Raw genomic sequence first — 17,014 nt, 5'->3', positions numbered from 1 at the left:
GAAGGGAGTATTTATTGTAAAAACTTCTCAAACATATCTGAAAATGGAGGAGGGGGAGGGTGGACACAACCGAAAACAAATCCAGAGGACTTTGATTGTTTCACTGGCACTTGATATAAGAGTCGTAAGATCAAACCAACTTTTGAAATAAAGAGCTTCTGTAGTTAATCCTGACCTCTGCAATTGAATTACGGAGTGATGTTAATATTACTGAGGAAAAAAATGGTCTCCATACAAATTAGCTGAGCAGCCTCTGCAATAATTTTTTCTTGCAACATCCTTTTTATCTCTTCAAAGTAGCGTCAGTAGGAAGCCATAGTAAAATCATGGCATGCAAAACTCTGAGCTTTCTCAATCCCCATTTAAGAATGATGAAATTCTGAGGTTTCCTGTCTTGACAAAGTTGTGCAATACTTTAAAAGAATGGCCGATTACCAGAATGCTCTGTGGTGATTTATTGTCCTCCCCAACGCTGTTGTGACACAGAAACTTCAGGATTGTCTTATTCTCAACCAAGCCATGCATCAGAGGTGGTAGGGTCTTGCTGAAGTGTCAGAGGCCAGGTGCTGCCCTGTGTCCCTCTGGCCAGTTTCAGAGATGTTGTGCTTGACTGTCCCTGCAGTGCACCAACAGTTCACACTGAAGATCTTCCTGTTTGTCTCTTCCTGCCTCAAGATTTGATTAAACAGAGCTTGTGGAGGATTTTAAAGATGAGAGCAAGCATATAAAATATTTATTAGTTTGTTTTCTTAAGTCAAATTATTTAGTTGTGACTCACAGAGTCACAGAATGTTAATCATCTTTTACCCCTCCTTGCTCTGTCCTTAGGCAAATTCCTGTTGACTTCACTGGAATGCACCGGGCCTAAGAAAAGGCAGACCCAAATCTGAGGCCAACAACTTTAGTCCTATACCGAAAGGATTTACTTATCTTGTCATGCAAGTGATTGTCCTTGTAGTTCTGCTTCCAGCTATTGAAAGCTACTGTGCGTAATGAAAATACGGAGTTGTTTTGGAATATAAAAGATGCACAGAAATGTGCTTGTCATATCTTGAAACCATTATTTTCCTCACATAAAAGGCATCAAGACTCTGGTGTGGCACAAGTCAGCTGTCTTTAAATAATTTTTTTTTTAATGATAAGTAGTCTGAAGGGTCTAAACAAGCAGCATTGCAACCCACTTGCACCTGAATGTTCTGTTGGTTGTATTCCACTGCTAATGCATTTCTTCTTGCTCTTATTTTCTTGACAGACAAAAGACCTCCCAGTACAGCCTGCGAGGCCCAGTTACCCAGCTCCACTCTTCCTCTCTCCCTGTGTCAGTTATGGGGGTTGTGGGATGGTTCTTCACTATCCGGACCCTCGGGTGCATCCAGTGCCTCACAGGACACAGAAGCAGCAGGAGCAGTGCTTGGTAAGGTTCCCACCATCACCTGTGTGACAGGGACACTGGTTTTTTTCACAGCAGGGTGACCACAGGTGTCATCACCCTGCCATCCTCAGCAGCAACTGAATCTGTGCTTTCCTAATGTGTTCTTTAGTCCAGATCAAGACGAAATTTACTTTGGCAAATACTCTTTATCTGTAACAGCACTAAGAAGAAAAACTGTTTTTTTACGTTTGTTTGTTAATTAAGAAAAATAAGGTCATTTGATTGGAGCCTTCCTGATTTCTTAGATTAATTTATTTCTATGACACACATTCAGAGCCCTTCTAGCTGTATAATTTCCTCACTTCAGAAGTAGGGATCTGGTCTGAGCCTTTGACATAAGACAATAAAAACCAAATCAGCAGAAATGGAAGTTCTATCTGAGTGTGGCTAACACAATGGGAAATGTGCCTTTTTTCCTGGAACACAACAGGATCCTATCTTCCTCAGCATGAAGGATAGCTTTGTACTGGAGCAGGTTCTGTGAGTGGGAGTTATTTATTCCAAGGAAAATACTGCTTCAAAGAACATTTTTGAAGTGTTTTGGGTTATCTAAGTGGGCTGGCTTGTTCCAATCTAGAGAAAATGCATTTAAACATGGTGAATGTCTTTTTAAATACACCATATCTGTTTCTGGCTATGAAGCTGTCGCATATGGAAAGATGCTCATTATCTGAGAAATTATAGTTAAAAGTTTGCAAAATGCATATCGGGCTTTCAGGCTGTAGAAATCCAGTGGAAGAGCTATGGTCAGGCAAGTAATTTCTGTGCTTCAGGAGTGTGCTTATCTGCCTATTTATCAAAGCTGGAAATATTGCAGAATGTTTTTCCCTGCAATTTGGACACTGGCCCAGATTATTTTGGCTCTTCTCCCTGAACTTTCATCATCTGGGTTTCTAATTCTGTTAGGTTTTTACAACTTTGTCATTCCTGCCGGAGCACCGGTGTCAGTCAGACTGGTTGCTTTGTAACTCCCAGTTTCATTCTGACCCTTTTTTTTCAATTCTTTGCCTGTGTGAGTTGCTGCTCTGAGCTTTGGGTACCTCCCTGAGCAATTTGCTAGCAATGGAGAAAGGTGTTAGAATTTAATGGGTGTCCTGATACGTAATCCTGCATGTTTAAGCTGCGCTATTTCTTTTTCATTCTTTTCCTGCTCTTGCGCTTTTTCTTTCCTTTTTACACTCTAGTAGAAACCTTTTGGTTAGCCTGATGTGAAATACACATCTTGTTCCTAAAATTCATTCAAGTTTGTGGGATGTAGGTACGTAAAAAGAAAAAGAATTGATCAGAGAACATAAAATTAACCAGAAACTAAAAAAAGCAATGCAAATGAGTGTAATTGGAGCCATTGGTGAAAAACTACCTGTGCTCAGAGCTTTATATCAAAGTTTACTTTGTTTGCCCCTCAAGCACAGAATTAGTTAATTATTTCTGTGACTGGTTAATTTAAGTTAAATTTAAGTTAAATTTAAGTTAAATTTAAGTTAAATTTAAGTTAAATTACAATAGCTCCTTTTTTTTCCTGACACTGTATGAGAGTAATTACTGCTGTATAAGCACGAATGACAGCAAAACATAAAAGTTAAATCTGTTTTCTTTATCTACAGCTTCATCCTGCTACCTTAATTCAGGCAAAACTTCTGTAGGAGTCTATGAAATTTGTTTCCTGCAAATTGAAATCTGCAGGATTCCCCTTGGGACAAGTCAATGATTTTGTCAGAGTAATTTCTGCAGAACAAGAATAATTTTTCCAGTGTAATTAATTTGAAGCAGCAATTACGTGGAATTTGACAAGCTTGCATGGACTACTTATTCCAGACAGACAGCTTGACACAGCTTCAGCTGAAATGGCTCGTCCCCAAGTTGTTTTCCCTAGTGGTAATTTGCTACTCATTTACCACAATGGGTGTTATAAACTGTAATGCACTATTTCTTCCAAGATTTCCCTGGACAAAACTATGTCTGCATGGATATAACATTCCCAGTACTTACGAGAAAGATGGGAATTTTCCCTATCCCACGGTATTTTCAGGAAGTTATTTGATAATAGCTAATGTTGCAGTAACAGCAGTGCTAACCTGTGAGGAAAGGGAGGAGGTGAGAGAACTTTATTCCATGGTTAATTCCTGTCACACTGGACCATTTTACAGCTGTTAGAGAAGCAGTCAAATTGGAGAAGCTTCACCTGTCAGGTGGGCCAGGTGTCTCTGGGGTTCTTTGGTAGAGGGAGATGCCTGCTGGTATCTTCTGCTGCACTTTATTCCTTAGCCCTTTTAAAATCTGGTTTGGTTCTCTTAACGTTTCATTGTGATTGTGGGATCTAGAAAGGTTTGCACCAATTTTTCTAGTGCCATAGGAAAGGAAGCAAGCTGTGAGACTGGGATTGGTGGAAACCAACCTAAATATTAGACTTTTTTGTAAACTACTCTTGTATGGCTAATGAGAAGCTTCACAGCACAATTATGTTTTTATCATGTCACTGTTCTTTTGTTTGAAGTGCCTGTGAAGTCCATATTGCTGCAATAATGTTTTATTGTTCTGTGCAGCCAGACTATCAGTGGTATGTTCCTGACCAGCTTCCGCCAGATGCGCAGCACAAGGCAAATGGTAAGACAGCAGCTGTACAGAGCATGTATTAAATGTACTTTTTTTTCAAATGGAGGCCTTTGAGGTATGTAGAGTAAACTTTTCTGTCTGTTGAGAGCTTATGTGACAGCTCTGTCTTGGAGAGTCAAGGTTGGTGTGTGTGCAACACAGGTGAGGTTTCTGATGTAATACCATCTATGTTATAGCTTTGTTGCAACTCATAAAATGTCTCTATTACACATTACAGGATCACACATTTGCCTCATCAAATATCTAGTAATCATCCTAAAGAAAAGATACCCTCAGAATTCTCCTTAGAGCTTCTGTTGCTCCAGCAAAGACCAAATTTAATGATGTGCCAAAACTGGGGGACAGCATGGGGCAGATTTAGGAGTCCTTGGTAACATAGTGCAGGATTTAGGATGTTGTTTCACCTTAAAGGCAAAAAGCCCATTGCTGTTTCTGATCTGTTCTGGTAGTTCAGGGTGCCAGATCTGAAAATGGAGCCATGCAAGTGAACATACTTGCCAAACTATTTTTTGGAAACGGGAAAGAGTAATTAATAGTTGTATCTGGATTTGAAATCATTCCTGAGTGTTTTGAAGTACTTGTTTCAGACCAGTCAAAAGATGGACACCACAAGGAATCTCTTATGGGTGGGACTCTGCCATCCCATGGTGCCACCTATGTAGGGTGGCACGGACTGCTGAGTCCAGAAGCTGTTTTGTTATATCTGGAAAAAGAAGATGGCTACAGAGGAACTGTTCCATTATTTGATACCATCCATGTTTGCCCAGAAGAGAGGGTAGGGTGGGAATGTAGCTTACCAAAATGGCTGATGGGCATTCCATAATTACATGGCAGCTCTTTGGAGGGTTCTGATGTGGTCACGGGGAAAGTAGTGCTGTGCCTGCACAACAGAACAGGAGATTAATTTTGCCATTCCTCCCACTCAAACTGCAAGTGATTTACTGCACCAGCAGATACAGGGAGGATGTTTATAACAGGGAATGAAACCAGTCCAGCCACCAACTGCAGCTGTGGTCCAGGGCAGTGCACTTGGGGGATCTGAAGAAAGAGAATCCTACGATGCTATGTGACTTGACTTCTCACTTCCTGAAAAAAAACTTCTTGAAAATTTGTGCTCTTTCTATTACTGTTCCTTGGCCAGAATATCCAGACACCTCCTTCTCACCAGGACAGGGATTTGGAAACTTGGAGACTTTTCCCTTCCCCTCTTGGTCCAGTCCCTTTAAACAGGATTTCTTAATAGTCCTAGTCCTTAATAGTCCTAGTCCTATCATAGTGCTGTGTAGGGTGTCTGCTTTAACACCTTCTGGACTCTTAGTCTTTTTATCCTGGCTGCTAAAACAGCAGGATAAATTTTGGTCATTTATCCACTGATCACACAAAGCTCAAACTCCACTCTCAAAATATTGAGTCACTAGCCTGGCTTTATGTATTATATATAATTGTCTATATTAAATCTGCCTGTAAGTATTTTGAGAAGAGTTTCCAAGATAGAAGCTCCAAGAATATGTGATGAGCAAGAGTTCTTGATGTTCCCACTTCTTTGCTCCATTTTGTACAAGTGCTAATTACACTGGTGGGTCTAAATGAGCCAGTATGTTCAGCAGTATTCCTGATTCTCAGTTTTTAGCCTTAATTTTCTCAGCAGATTATAAATGGACCAATCAGTCTTCTCTCTGCTGATCTAGGTCTTCATAGGAAATAAATCAGCAGTGCAGCAACTTTCAGGCATGAAACAGAAGTTTCCCCTAGGAATGTTGTTTCAGTAGATTAATTGTTTCTAAGGAAAACCTTTAAATTTCCCTTAACAAATTTTCCTTTGATGCTGGGCATTTTTTCTTAAGTAATAATTGTGAAACACAGGTCACAAGTTGTAACTTCAGAGCTGAACACAAGTGAAATGAATTGAGAAACTGGTATTTTTGGTAATATTCAATTTTAAAAGCCTGGTTTAGAGATATCTGAAATCCGTGAAAATCTCATAATGTGACTGGGACTCTAAAGGTGTATGTCACTAAGCAGGAGTTACTAATTTTTTCTGAAGTTTTGTACAGTTTCGCATCTTCATTGTGTTTTCCTCCCTCTCTTGTGAGGGAGGAAGGTGTTTGCACCCAGGAACTTTGGGATTTGACGTGGGTTCTGCAGGTCCTTCTGTAAGCAGCTGTAATCTCATGTTTTCTGCTTTTCCTGTAACCATAGCTGTACTTCTCTTCTGGTTGGTACCACTTTCCGTAGCTGCTCTCATGGTAGGAGGAGGCTGTCTCAGAGGACTGCTGCCTTTGTTAAGCCCAGTTTGTCTTTCTGTTTTGTTTAAATTATTGTCCTGGTTTAGGGACAAACTTGGGAGAAACCCCTGAATAGGATCCCTCTGGGAAGCAAACCCAAGTGGCCTCTCCCTCCAACCAGTCCAAAAAAAAAAACCTCTGTGGAGAAAAGTGGAAAAAAATATTTTACTTAACAAACAGAGTGCATACAAGTATAAAGAATGAATAATATGAAACAATAAAACCTCTCCTTCTGAAGTGAGATGGCAAATTGAGAAAGTCCTTGCCATGGGTGTAGCTTGGCTCTCTCTCTCAGTCTCTCCTCAGTCCCAGTCTCTCCGGCACTGCTGGAAAATGCCGAGCTCCAGGCCCCGGTGGGCCGCAGGTGCAGCCCCCAGAGCTCCCCTGGGTTTTCAGTCCAGAGCAGGTTTAAACAGTCCCAAGAAAAAAGGAAATAAACAGTCCAGGGAACTTCTCTGCCCTAGCTAGCTGAAACTAACTAAAAGCAAAAAAATCTCTGTCCTGCAGTATCTCCAAGCCACCTCCGAACACCGCGTCCAGAGAAGAATGTGGAGGAGTCAGGCAGTTTTCTCAAAACAAACTCCGCGCTTCTCCTTGCTCTTAGAACCAGTCTTAAAGGCACAGGACTCAATGTACAGCACAAACAGAACAGACGACTGGGGATACAGGCATCATAAAGTCACCCTAGGACAATAATATAGGATTATCTCTGAAAAATCTTTTAAATTTAAAAAAAAAAAAAGGCAACAAAGCCTTTGCTACAGAAATTTAATGAACACTATTTGATGCTATTTTCTAAAGTTTGCTCTCCAGACTGTTATTTTACCCAGAGATGTGTTTTGGTAGTTGGCAGAGGTTCTCTTATGCAATATTGTATCCAGCACTGAGCTCTTGTGATTGTGTGATGGTTTGGATCTGGCACTTTTGGATTTTAGCCCTTTCTAATTAACTGGGAATAAATTCATCAGAAAACAGGAAAGGACGGAGGGGAATGGGGTGGGCAGGAAATAAAGAAGGAGGAGCAAAGTGGAAATGTAAGTGATAGAAGACAGAGATAAAGGAAAATGACAAGATACTTCCTTACTGCACTGGCAATGTATTTCCAAGAGAATAACTCTTCTTTCCCACCTCTGGACTGGTCCCTCCCCAGGCACCTTGCTGTGCAGGAAGTCTTAGTTCTGAATTGTGCTTAAATTCCCCCAGCCTTGCCCTGCTGGACCAACAGTGCTGCCTTACGAGGAACTTCAGCTCTTAAGTCTCTCTGTGCTCTGTCACACTCCTGATGTCAGTTTCTGACCTTTTCGTTCTTGGTGATGTGGTTCTGCTTGATTTTTGTCACTGATTTTAATTTTTAAGGAGAAAGGCAGAAAGATTTCCAGCAAATGTACTTAATGTCACTTTATTTGGCAAGCAGTGTTGACTTCCTTCCTTATCCAGCTGTGCAGAATTGAAAAGACAGTTGGAAAAAAGGGCTTGATCTTGGAGATTTTCCCTGGACATAGATTTTTTTAATGCAAAATTCTCCGGAACAAAAAGTTTATTGCTCCAAAGCCTACTTTTGCACGCTGCAACTGCTGTCATTGTCTTGCCTTTTTCACTTCCACAGTTAATCCTACTGCATTTCTTTCCTTGGCAGAAAGATTCCCATCAGATATATTTAGGGGCCCCAGTTACCCCTTCCGACCATCAGATACAACCAGTGGGTTTCTCCAGCCCGAGCTGGATGTTTTTATGTTGGATCCAGTGATGCCAGGCATGGCGAGAAGGCAAATGGAGCCTTTGGCTTCCCTCTCCAGGGGTAGCTCTGGAGGCTTGTGGGAGCAGCTCATCCTGGCACACTCAGGGAAAGCTGAGCTCAACCTGCAGAGCCCTAAGTGTGCCCAGATGAGCACATGGATGTGCCTTCTTATTCCATTACAATCTCATCTCCTCTTCCTTTCCACACTCTGCTGCTTCCCAGATTTTTGCCCTCGAGGCACCTAATTTGCTGCTAATGTTGTTACAATTACAGCTAATTGGAAGAAGAGGAGGGAGAAGTGTGGGGTTTGCTGCTGGAAATAATGACATCTGTAGGGAGAGGGGAGAAAATATGAAAACCTGGAAAAAAAAGTGTTTTTTGGAGGTCTTCAATAAAAACCAGACAGAAAAAAAAAAAAAAATCAATTAATTGACATCTTAATTTTCCTGGAAAAAATCCCAGACTCTTTAACATTTTTGGTATTAGCCTGTCCTCAGTGCATACATTTGTTACATGAGAAATTATCAGTGCTTCCAAGTAGTCAAGACAGATTTAATTAGCAGCTTGCCATCCCCATTGGGAATGAAGAAATTATTATTTTCAGCATTTTTACAGATACAACTTGGTTTCTGCTATTGCAGAAAGGCCATTAGCACACTTCTGTTTCCTAACTCCAGAACATGTACAGATAAAGTGCTTTTTAAAGTCAGCTTGAGCTGAAGATCACAGAACATGTTGTAGTTCTTCAGAGTACCAGGCAGAAAAGTCTCATGGGAAAAGAAGACCAGGCTATGCAATTTAAACAGCTGCACAATTTGATAATTTTATTTCTATGAGCCAGCACATCAGGGTTCATCATTCCTAATGTTTTTCTTTAAGTGAAATCCTGAGTGCACTTGTGCTGGTGCTACTAGAGATGTGTTAGAGCACTTCCAAAACCTTTTGAAGCTTCAGGAAGCATGTATTGCGCCAGCAATAGCTTACTTCCTTTCTTCAATTTTGTTTTATTTTTCTAGCTTGAGTGACTTACTGTCAAACACCTTTTTGAACCACAGGCACCTGCTGTGCCATGGGTACTACCTCCTAATTATTCCCTCTGTCAGATTTAGCTGTTCTCTTGGGTGTACCTAATGCCAGTGTACACCTCTGAGCACTGCTGAATGTCAGCTGATCTTTTTAAAAGTCTGGAAAGATTTTACAAGGGGGTTTTAAGCCATTAGACCCTACGGTTTGCTGTGTGTCAGCCATCAGGATTAGAGGAAAGGTGAGACAGAGACTCCTGTAGCACTCTAATGATATCCCTACTCTCTTTTTTGTTTCTTCACTCCTACTGCTGCTTGTATTGGTTTGATTAAGGTCTTGTGATGAAGTACAGTGTTGGCTTTGGGGGGTGTGTGTGTGAAAGTGTTACAAAATAGAAGAAAATTACTCCTCAGTGAGTTGTATTTCTCAATTTCTCACAATAATTCCCGTTGGTTTTGCTTTTGCAGGTTCCTCCCAGGAGAAGGGAGGCCATCGCTGACAGCCTCCAGCCTGGAGAAGCGTAAACCAAAGGCTGCAAGGCAAGGAACTCTTGCAGCTTCATGATTCTGTTTTCTTCTGAGGTTTTTTTTTTTTTTTTGCCCCTAGCTCCTTATCTCTTCAGTGCATGTGATTTATGTCTGGTAAAATCCCTGAGAGGACAACAGAAAAGCAGCTCATACAGGCTGGTGATCCTCAGGATCCAGTTAAACTCTGCTGGAAAGCGTTACTGCCCTTTGTTCTGAAGATGCTGTTAGTGCTGCCTTGAGAGAATCTCTTTAAAAGCCTGACGAGAAGAGATGCAGCTCTTGCTGGGGATTCAGAGTGTCATATCTGGTTTGAATTCAAGAATTCACAATATTGGTGTGATTTTGTTGTTGTTTGGGAATTATGAGGGCTTTTATTTGATTCCAGGGAATGATTTGTTGACATCGCCTTGAATTCTCTCCTATCCTCTCCTTCTTGGCTGGTACTAAGGAAATCTGCTTCACTGTTTAAACCCATTTGTGTAACTGTAATCAGGATACCACCAATGCCAGGCCAGGTGGAAGGTGTCCACTTCCCCTTTTTGTGTCTGGGTTACATCTCCTTTTGTTTTGGCTCTAGAATTACATGTAAAACATAGTCACTGAGGCTTTTTTTTCTGTGTGTACTTATTTGTATTGCAAGAATTTTAGTAGAAATACTGAATGGGTTTAACTTCTCAGTGAATATGGCTTTATATTTCCAAATTATTTTTGTAATGAATCTGAACATCATCATGTAAACCCTAACCAAGAATAAAACCTGGCTTTTAAAGTGAAATTGTATTTAGACAATTAATTTTTTTTAGATAATTTTGGTGGATGAGTGTCCAGCAAGCATTACTTGGTAATTTACGTGCAAGATTGTCTCTTCCCCTCAGGCTTTTAAGAAGGCTGCTGTTGAGAAACAGGTCCAAACCTGCTGGCACCCCAGCTGAAAGAAGAAACAGATTTTTGCAGGACATGAGATCCAGTGCCTGCTTTCCTGGTAGCTCAGGAGTATTTCACGTGGATTTAAGTTCTGACACAAACAGTTTTTTGAGCTGTGCAAAGACAGAGTCATCGGCTACAGGACTGCCTGCAATCGGTTATTTCTGCTTGTAGAGCAGGTATTTCCATTCCTTTCAATATACAAAGGCCTGTGCATGGAAATAATAACCTTACAGCATTAAACATGTCCAGCATTGTGGACTCAGTGGGGAACAGTCCATGGGAGAGGATTCTTCTGCTTTTACATTGCAGAGCAGCGATGCCGCTTCCGCCAACAGGGATGAAAGAACTGACATTCCCAACTCATAGTACGGACTCGGGAAGAGCAGGAGCAAAGCGCTGAGAGAAGTTGTTTTTTGGCGAACTGTTGAAAATAGGAGTTTGACTGCAACCTTAGCTCCACAATAGACTCCCGAGTCTCTGCTCGAGAGAGGGGAGTTTTTATCTCTGCGCGAATTCGTGGCTGGCTCGCAGACGCTGCGGCAGCAGCTAATGTAGCCAGCGCTCCTCCTGATTAGCGATTTGGCTAATAAGGGTGAGATCATGGAAAATGCTAATGCGCCGCCTTCGGAAAATCCAATTAGAATGTCCCCTCGTTCAATGGGAGCTCCCAGCAGGTGACCGGCGCTGCGGGCAGCGCACCCCGCGCTCGGAGCCGCCGGGAGCCCCCGGCACAGACGCGCTCTGTGCGCTCGCTCTGGGGGCGGCCACCGCGCTCCATTCAGCGCCGCTGTTTTCCCCAGCCCGCCGCGAAGGTTTGCTCCGGCCGTTTGTGCTGCTTAACGCATTATCTGACAGCGTTAGCCGGCCCGAAAAGACCATTGAACGCGACCTATTCACGGGGAGAAAATGGTGTTTGCGGGGCTATCCTTATAGTCACAGGCTTTTAATGTTTGTCGGGCTCGGGCACAAGACTGTAAACTTTGGCTCACACAAATCCTAACCACGCCAAGCCTGGGGTGTTCCTGGTGTTGTAGGATAGAGAGTTTGTATCTTTTAAAATGTACGTTAAATGCCTGGAAGTTGCTTTTCTACTTGATTTTCTTGGAATGATGTACGTTCTCCCACTGCAGGTGCTGTCATCTGTCTGAGTTAGCATTGTCAGGCTCAAACACCCCCAAAGGAAACACTTTCTGCAGTGACCCAGACAACTCTGAGGGGGTGAGGTATTTTAGTTAAAATCAACCATAGTGTTCTTAACAGGGACTTTTTTCCTTCCTCGTGCTCTGCCAAAACTGGTTATCAACACTCCCAGCTCTCCCTTAAAAACTTGGGGTCTTTGGGGAATCTTTGTTGTCATCGTCCCCACCCCCCCCCCCCCCGTTTCTTTTTTTCTCCTGTGGAGAAAAATGTTTTGTTTTTATACATAGTATGAATTATAGCAAGAACACACACCATCCATGAAAGTATTTTCTTCTCAGATGAAATGAATTGTTTAAATAGTAGAACTAGAAATGCATGGTGAATGCTGTGGGTGAAACAATGCTCTGTACCCTTTGGCTCTGGGTCCTCATGCCTAAAGACTTGCACTTCATTATCTTCACGTTATCCTCCCAGCCTCCTACCAGTCATTGCTTGGTCATGACAGCAGTTTCTGGGTAATCAGGATTATGGGATGCCCAACATTTCTGGTCTTCACCCCCTCACTCTCTTTCAGTAGTCTAGAATAGAATGAGAAAGAACAGGTGGTGTATGACCATGCCTTTTGGTCAAGCAAGCTCAGCTCCCCACTGTAATGGATGGGGAATGTACCCTGGAAATTCTACCATAGCACCCTGTGCTGAGCTGAGAGAGTAATTCTAATCAGGTTAAACTTCTCTCTCTCTCTCCTTTTTTTTTTTTTTTTTTTTTTTTTTAAAAAAAAAAAAAAAAAAGGTAATCCTGAAGTCTAAAAATGGTTTCTGTATTTTGACTGTTGTGAGAATGAAAGAAGAATTTCTCTGATTTCTGCAGATGCAAGTTTAAAGGTCTGCAAGACACCACAGGGGTGGAAAGCATTTTTCTGATTAATAAAACACTTTCCCCCCAGGAGCCAGGATGCTGGTCGATGCTGTGTTTTCACTTAGAGCAGCAAAACAGCCGTGCTTCCACCTGCCCCATAAAAGGGCAGCACCCAGGTGCTTCCTGTCCAAGGGCTGCTTTTGTGAGAGCCAAAGGCCCATGCTGGCCAAGGGGTGGCAGTGGGGACACAGCAGGGCTGGGGCAGCCAGGGAGGAGGGTGCCTGCTGGGTTCCTCGTCATCTCTGGATCAGTGTAGGAGGTAACACTCACAACAGTGAGACTGTGGCTTGCAACTTCGGTCTAATGGGAGACATCAGCTCAAGGAGGGGGTCTGAGGCTCTTCCCACGGCAGAGGGCAAGGATTTGGAGAAGGGACGTGTCATGGAATGGAAGCAGGATGCGTGCTGCAAATGTTTGTAGTGTGTGACCCCATTGGGAGAGAAGTGACAGCTCTGGCCTTTTCGTCCTCTGGGTGGTTCCCTTCACTTAGTTGCTTGGTTTAGCTGGGAGAAGACAGGGAGATGTTTTCATTTTCTTGGAGGAAGTTTTCATGTTGTGCCTTCGTGCGTTCAGACACCCTGTGTGTCAGCTTTGGTCATGTTAATCGCACGTTAACCCATTTAAGACAACGGGCATTACCCTGCAGGGCTGCCACAGGCAGAGATTCTTCGCCAGTTATTCACCAAACCAGCTCTCTCTTTGATTAAATAGAGTAGTCGCTTAAAACTCTCACTTAAGGTTAGGCACAAAGCACCAGCCCGATTATTTCCCTATGCCAAAAGTTAGGAAAAACGGCACTTTTCTGAAGGTTAAAATGAGAGGGGTTTTTTGTGTTTTTTTTTGGTTTTTTGTGGGTTTTTTTGCAATTCCTATTCTTCTTCCCTTTTTCTCCTCAGTGCCAGATTTGCAGCCTGTCCTTTATAGTCATGCCTCAGCATGGAATCTTTGGGAATAATGTCAGGAGAAACAATCCTAGTTATGGAATGGAGGGGATTAGCAATGGTACCAGAAAAACATGGCCACTGACACCAGGATATTTCAAAGAAAATTCTGTCTGTTTAAGCGACCTGTTGAGACACTAAAGCAGCTCTGGAGGGGCAGTCAATCTCCCCATATTTCCAGCTTTCTTTTAGGAAAGAAAAGCTTAAGAGGAGAAAAGCTGATATCTTCTGAACTGGAATAACAGTACTCTGTTATGTTGGCAGTAGCTAGAGAGGGATTAGTTTATTCCCTGTTAAAATTACCCTGTGGTCAAGAATTAAATAAGGGTGGGGATGCCAAAGAGGGGACTTGGAGCCTCCAGTGATGTACTTGCTGCAGAAGGGAAAGGAACTCGCTAAAATCAGGTTTGAGGCATGAATATTGCATTACAGTTAACTAAAAGCAGGCTTGAGTCTGGTGTAGTAATGCCAGCAAAATTGGTTGCTCACAGGGATTGTTCCTAATCCTTAATAGTGATAATTAAAATTCAAAGCGTGTGTGTGATGTTGTTATCTCACTGCCCATGACTTCTGAAGAGACATCTGACTTCCCTGAGGATTTGGGTGTGGTTGGGTCGGAGCACTGGAGCCGTTTTTCTGTTCCTGGGTGATAAATTAATAACACAGGACGTGGAAACACAGCTCAGAAAGAGCTGCAAAACCAGAAAACCTCCCCACCAAATCAAGCCCGTTGCATTACAAGATACCTGTTGGACAACTGGGAAAAAAAAAAAAAAATCCCCAGAAACAAAAAAGGCAATTAATCTCAATGTGCTGTTAATTTAATAGTATTCCCATGTGGAGTCTTAGTGCTACTGTCACAAGCTGGCCATAACTTCCTGCTGTTCCACAGATGCTTGTGACAGGTTTTGCTTTTCATGCTCATTTCTTTGCAGCTCTTCACTTTGGAGTCACAGCAGAATGTGTATTTGTCATTTGTTTTCTTTTTCTTGGTTTTTTTTTGAGTCAAACAAGGTTTGCAGAAAGTAAAATTCCCATTGGAATATAACTTACATAGGTGATGCTGTATTGCCAGGAACTTTTTTTTCCAAATAATTGGATTATTATTGATAGGCATTTTCACTTTGATGAATGCAAACATTCAAGCTACAGCATGCTGTGTGGCTTTTTGTATCTGAAAGCACAGATAAGAGATGTGGGAAATGCAAACATAACCCTGAGTAGTACCAGGGAGGGGGATGATATTAATAAGGAAGGAATATCCCTTACGAGTTCCTTGTTCGTTCATATTCATTCAGCCTGTTCTGCCCAAATTTGTTTCGTTTCTGTATGTAAACTCCACTGCTGTTTATGAGCAGTGTTTCATTTTGGTTTGGAGCAACTTCAGCTTATGACAACTGTCAGCCTTTCTTCTTCTGAGAAGAACATGATGCAGGCACTGCACCTCGATTTGTGTGTGCTGGGAGGGTGCGACACTGGCGTGACGTTTCATGACTCCTGAGCGGATGTCATTCATCTCAGACAACTGTTCTCAAAAATACTGCATTTCAGTTGCAGGCATCGAAATCCCCATTAAATTCTTCAGGCTACTTTAAGCTTTAACATATTAGCCCCTGAAATTGTGCAGACATTCTGCTCCTGTAGTCCCCAGAGGGTGGGCTCTGCAGAGCCCAGGCTGAGTTTGGCTTTGCTAAAATGCATGGATTTTCCTTGCTCTGTAGGAAAAACATATGTGGAAAACTCCAGCTCTTCCAGGTGGTCTGGGGCCTGTATGTGCAGGTGATGATGTTTGTGCACAGTCAGTGCTCCTGTGTGTACTTGCATATTTCTATTATATACATAGGAAACAAGTCTTCACTTATGAAGGTTTGAGTGTAGGAGCTAAATATATCCCTACACACGCTCTTCCCCCTAGGAAAGCAATCTCCTAGAGGTTTAGCAAGGTTGCGAAAACTTTTAACCTGGCCACATAACAAGAGTCAGTGTCCCCAGGGGAGAGTGTTGTAGTGAGAGAAAATGAAGGTTTCTCTTCAGCCTGGAGTTCAAACTTCACCAGGGTTTGATTTTTAAAGTCTTCCCAGGCTGAGCAGCTTTGCCTGTGGTAGCTGTTGGATGTGTTGCACTCAGGGCTGGCAGAGCCCACTGCCAACCTGCTTGCTTTCTCAGTGCGGGCTGTATGTTTATCCTCTGCTGAGGGAGTAGTTGTGTTTCCATTAGGTTTTATTTACTCTTTTATAAGACTGCTCCCAGTTTACTGGAGGACTTTAATTGGGCTCCAAAGCAGTCTCTCTCCTCCTGCTCACAAAACTGCGCTGTTGCTCTGCTTCTGTTTTTCCTTTGGTGATGAGGGGCCTCTGGAGCTAAACCACCATCTCCTCCCTGCAGGCTGTGGAAAGGTTCGTGGTGCATCTCTGGAATGGGAATGGGCATGGACACCTGTCCTCTCCTCGGCCGCCTCCACCCAGCACTGTGTAGGGTTTCACCAGGATGGAGAAGGTCAGTGCTTCCCCAGCAGAACTGTGCTCAGAGGTGAGAGTAAGGATTTGTCCAAAATGACATGATTTTAGACCACCCTGAAAAGCAATGCCTGTCAGTTTAAACATTTCTCTTTTGTAGAGAGAAAGTACAGTACAAAAATGGGCTTCTCCAAAGGCTCCTCAGGCCATTTCCTCATCTCACAGAGCTGGTTTCCTTCTGCAAGGCACAAACTCTTCATTACAGGGAACAGAATATTTTTAGGAGCTCTGGGGAAGGCACCCAGGCAGAGCTGATCCATGTTCTTTGCCTGGTTTCCTCCAGAGCTGTGTTGATGGAGCTGTGCTGGCTCTGTGCAGCCACATGTGTGCCAGGCCTTCCCAGTGACTTTGCACCATCTCTGAAATGTCAGATTTGACACAAAGCCAGCAGGTTCTGAGGATGTTGACTTCCTACAGGTGAGCAGGTAGAAGACAGAGGAACCTTTCAGCTCAAGGAAATCTCAGCATGTTCTCTGGGCTTGGTGGACACCAGAGAATGCAATCAGGACCTCAGCCAGGTGGGACCTGTCCCCAGGAGACCCAGCTTCAGTGAGCCAGGGCCACGCTGCCTGTTTGATCTCCATCCCTGCCTCTGCAGGGTGCAGGCTGCTGAGGTTTTTCTGAGGGGGAGAGGTAGGCCATAACACAAAAACGTGGGATGTGTGTTACACACTGACAAAGTATCAGTGACACCACGTGCATGTTGGTGTGAGTGTAAGTGAAAATCACAGTGTGTTCGGAAGATGGAATCCAACCTGGCCATTTTCATCAGTGGCAACTTTGTCTGAATAATATAAAATAAATATGTTCTGTCAAAATATAGTCACTACTGTAGAGATTCATCTCTGCCTTGGAGATCTTAAAGTTCTTCAAACAACTGCCTGTGTGACTTTGCACTGGGAAGGATCTTCATAGGCTCTAGAGGGAAGGAGCACATAAATTGTGGGACATTTG

At 42.8% G+C, this 17,014-nt stretch overlaps 1 protein-coding gene across 3 annotated transcripts in view; it reads left to right on the top strand.

Moving 5' to 3' along the window:
• Positions 1-10,337, top strand: part of TNIP3 (TNFAIP3 interacting protein 3) — a 28,676-nt gene extending 18,339 nt beyond the window's left edge. For all 3 annotated transcript variants that reach the window (XM_040064900.1, XM_058420691.1, XM_040064901.2), the window contains 3 exons: positions 1,253-1,414; positions 3,976-4,036; positions 9,559-10,337. In XM_040064900.1, coding sequence (XP_039920834.1) covers positions 1,253-1,414; positions 3,976-4,036; positions 9,559-9,590 — 255 coding nt within the window. In that variant the 3' untranslated portion in view covers positions 9,591-10,337. The remainder of the gene's footprint in view (positions 1-1,252; positions 1,415-3,975; positions 4,037-9,558) is intronic.
• The last annotated feature ends 6,677 nt before the right edge of the window (positions 10,338-17,014 follow it).

This window comes from Hirundo rustica, chromosome 5, assembly GCF_015227805.2.
Source record: "Hirundo rustica isolate bHirRus1 chromosome 5, bHirRus1.pri.v3, whole genome shotgun sequence".
NCBI classification, from domain to species: domain Eukaryota; kingdom Metazoa; phylum Chordata; class Aves; order Passeriformes; family Hirundinidae; genus Hirundo; species Hirundo rustica.
Note: the sequence above shows the minus strand (reverse complement) of the source record. Positions and strands in the feature narration are given on the sequence as shown.